This window comes from Etheostoma cragini, chromosome 20, assembly GCF_013103735.1.
Source record: "Etheostoma cragini isolate CJK2018 chromosome 20, CSU_Ecrag_1.0, whole genome shotgun sequence".
Lineage (NCBI taxonomy): Eukaryota > Metazoa > Chordata > Actinopteri > Perciformes > Percidae > Etheostoma > Etheostoma cragini.
In genome coordinates, this window is record NC_048426.1 from 13146304 (window position 1) to 13156771 (window position 10468).

General features: G+C 39.5%; 1 protein-coding gene across 1 annotated transcript in view; it reads right to left on the bottom strand.

Moving 5' to 3' along the window:
- Nucleotides 1-1986: 1986 nt before the first annotated feature.
- Nucleotides 1987-10468, bottom strand: part of mboat2a (membrane bound O-acyltransferase domain containing 2a) — a 40269-nt gene continuing 31787 nt past the window's right edge. Inside the window, exons 6-13 of the mRNA XM_034858404.1 lie at nt 8642-8696; nt 7365-7551; nt 6158-6350; nt 5571-5674; nt 5414-5478; nt 4958-5090; nt 3980-4131; nt 1987-3323 (exon numbers count right to left, since the gene is read on the bottom strand). Coding sequence (XP_034714295.1) covers nt 3140-3323; nt 3980-4131; nt 4958-5090; nt 5414-5478; nt 5571-5674; nt 6158-6350; nt 7365-7551; nt 8642-8696 — 1073 coding nt within the window. The 3' untranslated portion in view covers nt 1987-3139. The remainder of the gene's footprint in view (nt 3324-3979; nt 4132-4957; nt 5091-5413; nt 5479-5570; nt 5675-6157; nt 6351-7364; nt 7552-8641; nt 8697-10468) is intronic.

Below are 10468 nucleotides of genomic sequence, written 5' to 3' on the forward strand. Positions count from 1 at the left end.
GAAGCCTCCCATCTGACATCTGATCTTGGTTTGCAAATTTTAAATGTTCTGTCAGGGACAATTGTAGTGGGGAATATTGTACTTTTTTCTATTTTTGCAGATTTATATTTTGAAAACCTATAATGAGCATGTAAAATATGATTATTTGCTTTCCAGTACATTAAATAGTGTGTGAAATTGTTAAAATGTGCTGCAGCTCAGCCTGCCACAACATTAAAATGCTGCTTGCACATGAATCATTGACAATAATCCAATAATTAAGATACAATACTCATAGGGGTAACGTTTCTGCATAATCCATACTTTTTATAGGCCTACTTCGAGTAAATTTAGCTGATAATTTCTCTGCTCTGTATTTGTTAGTAAGTTCTGATTAACACGCTAGCCACTACTGTATTTACCATGATGTGCTTGCGTGTATTAAAATAGATGAGGGAGCCAAAGATTGTTATTGTATTACAATATACTGTGCTAATCAAGGTAGGGCAGTTACAAAAAAGGTTTTTAGAATGTGGGTGCCCATTTTGGGGGATTTTCATTTTGATGCATCTGCATTCCCTGGATCAAATGCTAACATTTTAAAATCAATGTTACACCTATTAGTAATCTCCATTAATGGACAAAAACAATTATACATATTTTCAAACATCAGTTTTAGTGTTTAAAAATAATTTCTCTTTATTTTGCCACATGAATCAGAATTTTATTGTACTGTTATACAAATCTCTCAATAAATTTCCTTCTGACAGAAAAATAACCGTTATGTTACACAGGCACACACACACACGCACACGCACACGCACACGCACACACACACACGCACACACGTCATGAATTTGGCACTTTGGACATGTGGAGCCGTTTTGCATTGATCTGCTGGTTTGGGTGGCCATGCAGTGCAATAATCGCTATGTTTGTAGAATGACATCTCTTTCCCTTAGGTGGGCCACACTCGCCTACACAGGGCCCAGGCTACAAATATAGTTGAGACCATATCAACATGTACAGATCACATGAATACTCATACACACACACAATTATGGCAGGAATATGCAAATGTTAGAAAATCTTAAAAAGAAAAAAAAAAAGCTCACCTCTGCTGCTTTGTTACTATTTTACCTAACACAAATGCACCAAACCAACTCAAATTATTGACAATTAGAAGAAAAAGTACGACTTCAAAATGTTTATGATATTGTGGGCTTGAAATTCCCAGACTAGTTCCTGCTCTAATAGATACGTGAAAATGTGACTTTTGACTGTCTAAACAACAGTGAGGTTACCTTTCAGGTTACAACATTTCTTTGACCAAGTCCTTAAACACGTCTAATGTTACATACTTTTATCACAGGGGTGGCTTTTTGAACTGCTGCATGTTATAAAGAGTGAATTGGATGATTTGAAAGGCTTAAAATGTGCACTATGAGTTCCTGCATGGTTTCAGGGTCTCAAATCGTAGGCATCCCCCTTGATTCGCTAGCTGCCTTCCCCCTGAATACACTGTGAAAAAGCCCGGCCTCAGGAGACAACATGGGTCGTAAATGTCAAACACTAGGGGCACAGCCTGTGCACCAAAATACAACAAACCTGCTCCAACCAATCACCGACAAGATGGCTGGGACAGGGGGTAGAGGTTGGTGACAGTTTGTCAGTTGGGTATGACAGTTGACAGTTGAGTGACATCATGCAGCAACTAATAGTGCACCTTTAAGAAGCAAACCAGAACAACATGAGGGACCGGTGTCTCCTTCAACTTACAGTAAATGCACCTTGAAACATCTCCTATTCTAACATAAGTTCACACAATATGAAATAAGACCACTTACCACAACAGCTGGTCTATGCCTGTGAATTTTCTACGTTATTATGTCACATACATAAATAATCAAATCAGATTTCCTCGCTGACAAATGCTAATTGTACACTTACATAGTTTGCAGCTTGAACACTATATGTGCTTATATGCACTGTACAACAATTTTTTTAAACATTTTGATTGGCTTGTCATAATTATGGCTAAAGAATCTTTTGACAGTCAAATCAAGTCTTCAGGGACTGTGGTAATCTGACTAGATGTACATTATATTTGTAGGATTTAAGACAATTAATTAAACTGTACGAGTGTTCAACTTTGATGCTAACAATCCAACTGGGCTTTCCCAAAATGTATAATTTCATTACTTAGGACTTGCATTAATTAAATAGTATTGGATACTTGTATTACAGAGGCAAAACATTTAAACATAGAGAAACCTGTTGTGTAAAAAACAGGGTAAAACAGGGTAAATTAACTCCCTTTAAACAAACACATTTATCTGATGAGTCATGTTTGTCAAAAAAGCAGCAGATATGAAAAATATTAAAATAAAAATAAATCCATTTAGTAACACTTGAGTGCCTCTTTTAGACTTTCCACAGCTGGAGACGGACGAGATCTGAATTTGGGACTCTTTATGTCTGTGAATTCATCCCAGGAAAAAAAAAACATATGACTGAATTTGAAATAGTGCTTTCAATAACATCTAAATACAAAACATGTACAATGTGAATTCTTCTTAAAAAAGACATAGAAATCAAACAATGTTCTGAGGATCCTAAGGCCTGTTTGAAATTGGCAGCTGATGATAAAGGTTATGTTTCTTTTACATTAACACATTTTCCATTTCCACCTAACAGAGGTCTGTAACCAGAGAATGACAAAAACCCTCCACATACTGCACTTCTAGTCTGTTTGTATATAGCCTGGCACCACAATTGTGAAACTACATTTAGGTTCTTGCAGCGTGCCACCCAACTATTATTTCACTAGCTGAGTACATAGAGGGTTTTAGGCAGCGTTGAAGTCTTCATTTCCACTAATGTAAGGTAAAGTAACCACTATCATCTCATAAGTTTACCCCGTGGCCATTGTTACATCCTGGTCTCTCATCCATGTCAGAAACTGTGATTGCTGTCATCCTTGCTACTGGAAGTTTTGACAGAAAATTGATTTTGTTGTCTGTCTGTTAGGATTCTCAGAGCGTCCGATATTTGGTTCTTTGTCAGGTAAAACAGACTCGCCACACTCCAGCCCTCAGTGGTTTCTAGTTTGTCTCAGTGTTTCTGCTGCCGAAGGAAGTGTGCGTCGCTGTCCCGAGCCTCATGTGGCTTCATTTTTCTTGTTGCAGTTGTTGTCTGTGCTGTTGTTGTGGTCTGTCTGGTTGTCCTGTAAGCTGTCCTTCTGTGTGCCGTCCTGTTGCTCTTTGGCCTGCCGGCGTCTCGATTTGACAGGTAGGGCCAGTACCACCAGGAGGCAGAGGAGATGTAAGCAATAGTACCAGGACCTGCAGAGAAATCCCAATTTATCTCAACACAGTGTATGATAAGTAGTAGCTAAAAAAAACTAGGGATGGCAATGTTGGTCAGTTGTTCCATTGCTTTGGTCCAAACTAAAATAGCTTAACTGTTGAATTGTACACACAGGATTGAGACAATACAGCTCTGTGTCAAATTACCTTAAATATGGGAAGATCTACCTTATCATTTAATGAGTCTGTTCCTACTGTCTGTCTAGCAGCCATGTGTGGATTTAACAGCAGTTCTCATCTGAATGATGCTGAGCATTAATGGTCCTTTATTTCATGGCAGTGGCCGAGCAATGCTAAGGCCGCTCATTTTAATTCCCTTACATCAATCCTCTCCTAATTTCGCTCATTAAGCTTTCTTGTTACTGCCTGAAAAGAGGGAACATGGCTTATGAAAGTGAAGTGTTTCTACACTATGGCCAGTCACTTCATTTACATGCTTAATATAACAATCATTTTACACACAACAGCAGGGTACACAACTCACTCTACGAATTACTTCACAGAAAAACAGAGGCTGTAGTATTCTCTCATGACCTCAGAGTTTTTTGCTTAACAGACTTCAGAGTGACAACGATACAGCTCAAAGCAATACTTTTTCAATAACACCACACTATTCAGTCAAACACACAAACCTGTAGAATTTGAGTGAGGGTCCCACAGCGAGTAGGACAAATGGCGCCACTGTATAGCTGATGGCGACCTGAGTCCATGCCCACGTGATGACATGATAGATGCGCGTATATGAGTCTGAGACCAGAAAGTATGGTCTGATGTTGTGCCTTACCTGGAAGAGTAAAAAACATCCCATGAGTTCAACATGACAACATCATTTTCAGGTGAATGGATCTATAAACTTTAAATTCCACCCCTCATTTCACTGTACACTAGACTAAACTCAAATTGAACTACTTGACCTAGTTCCTGAAATATTTCAGGAGCCGGCATTACTGCCTAGTTCTGCTTGTAATTTGCTATTCCTTCTCTTTTGTCCCCCCCTCTCGTCTATTTTTCCATCTCATAACTCATAACTGAGAAATCTATCTCTGATCATGTCTGTGTGTGCAGTGGACAGTCGTTTTATAGTCTAACTGGGTCAGTGCTCTCATTGTCCTCCTTCATACAAAGAAGAAGAAAGTCCCTGCAGGATCTTACCTGCACAACTATTCTACAGTGCAGGCGTTTCAGTTAATCAACCCTTCCTAAGTCATTTATTCAGAATCACAGTGTGAGTTTCCACCGTAGCACCACTCCACATACTGTCAATATCTACATAAATATGCTCGTCTCCCTCTTTCAGAAGACTAGAGTGAAGAGCTCTGGCTTAGAACAGATTAGTGGTATTGGCCTCACATTTGTACATGAGGTATACATGCTACTTTATCACTATCCCCTCACTCTCCATAAGGATTTTGTTGTGTGTAAGTGGTTCTGCTACGTAGCAATGGTATATCCAAACGATTGTAGAAACTCAAACTCAATATTGTGATTCATAAACTGCAAGAGCTTAATGCACATTATGTAATTAATGATTCTTATCTATTTGGCTGAATCTGACTAGGACAAACTTCAACGATAGGTGCTCTATAGACAGAACTAGTGTGTGAACTCACTGCACGTGCGGCCATGGTCATGGCAATGCCAGTGAGAAAAGTCAGGTAGTAGCCGGGGTACACCCCGTGCCACATGGCCGACAGCAGGAAGGTGGCAGCCATGGGGTTGATGTGACAGCGCTCATAGCACACCCTGTGGAAAAGATTGACATGACACACATCCAGTGTTTCGTCAAAACAACATTAAATAAATAAAAAAAAACATTGGCCATTTGGAGAAAAATAACACAAAAACAAGATGGTTAAATGTCAAAACTGAATCCTTTGTGTATGCATTTAATGATGAAACCAGTAAACATTTGCAAAAACCATTATGTGGCATTTCTGAAATCAAACCATTCAAATTGTGGATTCAGTCAAGTATAAATAAAAATCTAAATGCTTAGACTTCAGCAACAGTCTACAGCAAGCCACAAAACTGAGAAAGGTTCAGTATTACAATCGGAATGTTTTTACCTTTTGAGCCAGAGAGCTGTCTGGATATTCCAGTTGTCTAGGAACATCTTGAAACTGGTGGCAAACTGAAATTGGACCCAAAATATCATCCTTTAGGCTTTAGCTGAAAATAAAATGTATGTGGATATAATAATAAGTCTCATAAAGAAACCCTAACCTCAATGTCCAGAATTCTGAGATTTGATATCAGGTCCCACCGTGGGGAGCCATCTTTGTTGTATCCATTGAAGCCAAATCCAGCAGCGTTGTTGATAGCATCGGCTGCAGTAGAAAGGTACACATGTTTCCACATATGTTTGAGTACCACACAGCAACAGTAAATGATGAGAACAGCTCCATATCCTTATAATACATTAGTTTGTGAAGCAATGACAGAAAGCGATAAAGAGATCTGGCATTGCATGCATTTTGTCATTGGTAAGGATGAAGATCTGCAGTTTTCCATTCAGCACCAGATGGCACTGTTGCGTCAAGTAACACTGTTTAATAAGAGACTCCTTCAAAAATAACCAAGTTCTCTGAAACAAGAACAGCTGAGTGATTTTATACCACTTAAATAAGCAGTTGCATTCATTGAAAAAAAAAACAAATCAAAGCAGCAGCAAATCACAGTCACACTCCCAGTCTGATTAAGACTGATTAACAATTAATAATAGAAAAAAATTTGAAAAAAAAACTGTTTGTATATTTTGGATTTGATATAGAATGGGTGGGAAGAAATGTATACTCCAGTAAGAAACTCACCAAGTGTCCAGACAAAGTAGTACTTTGGCCTCAGAGCTAGCATTGCCAGGTAAAGGTAGATGACCTGAAGGTGGAAGGGTGTGGAGCTGACAAAGTCATCGTCTATGGAGTGCTCCACTGGGAGCAGCTGGCACAGTGACAGATAGATAGCCAGCGAGATGGCACATGTACACAGCTTGGCGATGACGTCGTTCTGGGTGGTGAAACAGGATAGACAGTTAAGTTGATTGGAAGTTAACTCAAGTCATATAGTTTTTCATATTCAGCAACGTCTTTGTTCCACTCTGTTCTTGGAGTGGAGCTAAATTATTAATGCATTATGAAGTAAGAAAACACAACTACCCTTGAGTGTTAGACGTTTGATTCAAAAACACTTTATTTACCCTGCACACCTTAAAACGGCTCCGCTAATGCATAGGCCTTCAAACATTACCCAAAATATGTACTTAGAAGGGGATTTGTATAGCATTATTTCTATTAAAGTCCTATTTTGTAATATAACAGCTCATTCAAGTACTCTCTATGAGGGTTTCAAACATTTCAGAATGTTTTTATTCATCACAGCACAGCCTGTAGGTATATTTTACATAGAAGAAGAAGAAGCACATGTCCGATGATAGCTGAGCGTTACTGCGCAGCCTCCATGTCACATTGAGCTTAAAGGCGTAAATGTGACATGAGCAACCTGTCTGAAAGTTGTAAGTCTTCTGGTAGCTGTGCCAAGAGAAATCTCAATCATCCCAATCTTGCAGTGACGGAGAGCGTAGGTAAGGAGATAACATATAGGTAAAAGGTAAATATTGCTAACTAAAATGCTAGCTAACTTTAGTAATTAAACCTAAACAGCTAATGTAAATCGAAAATGCCTGTGAGCTTACCCTCTACTGTTTGGTAATCACAATCGTTGGCCAATTTTTACAAAAACGTGAGATACAAGGTAATGAAGCCTTTTATACATTGTCATGTTTCAGACATAGACATAAACAATGGAAAAATAGTCTTTTAAAGGCTTCAGAAATAAAGTTATTCGCTGTCAAAGTGATGCCAAAATGAATGTCAATGGAATGGTAATGGTGGGTGAGTGACAGGTAGCATCAGAATGAGGAGCTACGCTTTGTGGAGGCAGGCTTACCCCCTTGATATTTTACCACCGTTTTTGTCCCGTGATGTTTGCACTTCTATTAAAGTGATAAAAACTGTGTTGTACCTTGGGCGAGGGTTCGCTCTGCTTGTACTTCCCGTTCTCTTTGCCGTTGGCGTTCTCCTGGTGGCGTGGCTGGTAGCATGTGCCTTCGATGAAAGCCATGTAGTCGTTGTAAGAGCAGGTGGGCCCTGCCAAGATGCCCATGAAGTTACAGTTGTAGCTCAAGTACTCCAGCAAGCTGGGCATCCGACTTAAGGGCCACATAGAAGAAATAAGAGCAGATATATTAGGGGGGAAACCAGAAATAATATTATTATAATTATAAGATGTTTTCATGTAGTGCCCAATCCTTCAAATCTGAAATACAGTATAACACAAAAACAGACAAAATACCATATGTAGCGATGGCTTCTTGTCCACTGAGAAACCAGTGTGCTCTATTATATTGTACTGTCCACAACAAAAGGGAGGGCCTGAGTGCTTTGACTGACTCTGAAGCTTTGGTTGTATCTTACTCTTCCTTTCTGAATTGAATCTGCCGGGTGAGGTAGCAATCCAACTTCCCCAAAGAGAAGCTCTTGTTTCGACTTCTATTTCCTCGCCTACCAAGTAGCCATCTTAGCCCACCAAAGGTTTATGAAACAAAAGATTTGGTGCCTCGTGTCTGCGACCTTATTGGTACACTGGCTAGCTCAGCTTAGGATGGGTTTAATGCAGGGATTGAATTTCCCTCCATTGTACTGTACAATTGTATGTGAATAATAAACAGTTTATTCTTATGATCAGTGCATTTACTGCTTTTCTTTATATAAGTCCAGTGTATTTCCAAGCTGTGCTTAATTTTTTTGCAATTATTATGTCATGATGTCAGTCCTGCTCTCTGCTCTGTGTCTTATCAGTGTTCAGCTATCTAATCACATATTAGCAGACAGTAACAACTCATCTCCCCACTGAAATCCTGCTCTTTACTCAGCTGCACTACCACCTCCAATAGTGACTGTCGGGGAAAGGAATCTGCAGTTGTAATGTAGGACAGATGGAGGGTAGGGCATTCCTACAGTACAGTTCACATGAGAGTGGTGAATGTGTGGTTTCCTAGATACCATGTGCCTAACAACTGCTTGACAACACCACAAAGCGCCTGAAAGGGGGGGCTGTGTGGCGATTTCCTATGCAGAAAGCAGTGAGGCCTTTATTAAAATAAAAAGCATAATTTCCTTCAGACAGAGTTCAGACCGAGTTCATTAACTTGATGATTTAAGACCATGTCAAATTTTGAATCCAGCTAGATTGAATGAACCCATCATCTGAAGTGGTAAAAACATACCTGAGTCACATACCTGATAGCTAGGTATTTCTGGCTGGGAGTCAGCTGCCCCTCACGCTTGGTCAAACCTAGAGATAGACACAACATAGACACATTCCAAAAGAATATATGTAATATATCTATATGTACACCTGCCAATCATAATTTGACAATCTGTTTCATCCAAAGGTAACAGGGGTACGGATAACAGCGTAACAGTATAGAATACACAGACGTGCATTACATTCTGATTCAACTCTGAAGTTCATAATAGTGCTGACTCACAAGGTTTGCAGGTATATCAACCAAACCTACCCAGTGCCAGAGGTACCTGTCATTGCAACACATAGGTTCAGAGGCTAGGAAGGATGTGTGTGCATGGCCAACTAACTTTTACTGAGTTATCAGAGGACAGTGAGTGAAAGAAAAATAAATATTGTTAAAAACTCTAACATAACAAATTACATTTTGGCCAGACATCCTGTTAGCAGTTACTGTTGTTTTGGAGACGGTTAGTCATATTCTGCAATCTATTCTTTGGGCTAAATGTCTGGGTAAGTTAGTTTTAATCAGTTTGCTCTTTATCTATGAAGACCTGCAACTCTGTAACAATCTTGGCCAGCTTTGGCATTATGGGGTGTATGTAAGGTTGAGTGTATGCCTCATGGTGCAAGGTTGTGCTTAGTTACAAGGCCTCAATTAAACATCTGATCCCATTTAAATTAAGAATTGTGAAGCAGCTTCACTGTGCTTTTAACACAGTAACTCTGCATTCTTGAAAACTGGAAGGTCTCATAAGTATTTTACTGTATGGCACAAAAATACATTGCAAAATAATGTATGTGCGTGCGCGTGTGCGTGCAGCATCCATGTGTGTGAGCGTGCGTGTGTGTGTGTGTAGGTACTAGAGTGTGCCAGTCCTCTGGGGTTGGGAATTACAGTCTTAGTATCTCATTAGACTCATAGTTGTGAGGAGAATGAGTGACCTGAACAGAATTTAAAACACTACTTTACTCTACACTGCCTACACATGCATGAACCCGCCAACACACACATCAATACACAAACTGCTATTAGACTGCTGATTGTGTTCGGTCTAGAATATCCTGAAGGGACTTACAATTTCAAGTGGGGACTTAAAACATATGAGTAACTCTCATCATCCTTTCAATCTTTAAGCTTCTCTGATACTCAATAACACGTGTTTGTATTAACCTCAGTGTCTATTGCTATCTTTTATATATACGCACCTGGCATTTGATGTTTCAAAAAAGATGATTTTTGCATCAGCATCCGACTGGTTTGCTTGCATTTTGCTAATACATTTTTAAGGGGGTCTGGGACCCCTAGGGAGTCCTCAGAGTCAATGCAGGGGGGCCTCCAAATGATTGTAAATTTTTTTCAAAAGTCTTAACGTGAATCCAACATTTTTGACCAAATATAGTCCACTGCTTACTGGCCTATAGGTAAGGTAGTCACTAAGGCCATTCACAGGTACAGTTCATTCTAAGGATTCACTGTGTCATGGGGCTAGCCCATGCCTTCATGTAAAGCTGGGGTAGCATGTGGTATCATGCTAAGCTAACCTTTCTATGTCCAGTAAATGGGAATGGTTATTGTGAGCAGTAGCAATGGGTTTGTCATTTTATTTCAGTACTTGTCAAACGACTAAGAATTATGTTTGGATAAAAGCAACACATACATAATTCAGTTCAAGTAATTTATTTTAGTTTCATTCACCTGTCTCATTGCAAGCAAGGGTTGGATTGGCAAACAGGAAGTGATAGATTCTGGGGTAATTTATAGAGGGGAAGATCTGGAATGGCCCAAGTGTCAGCCAGTCCAGAGGGGTGTACAGAAT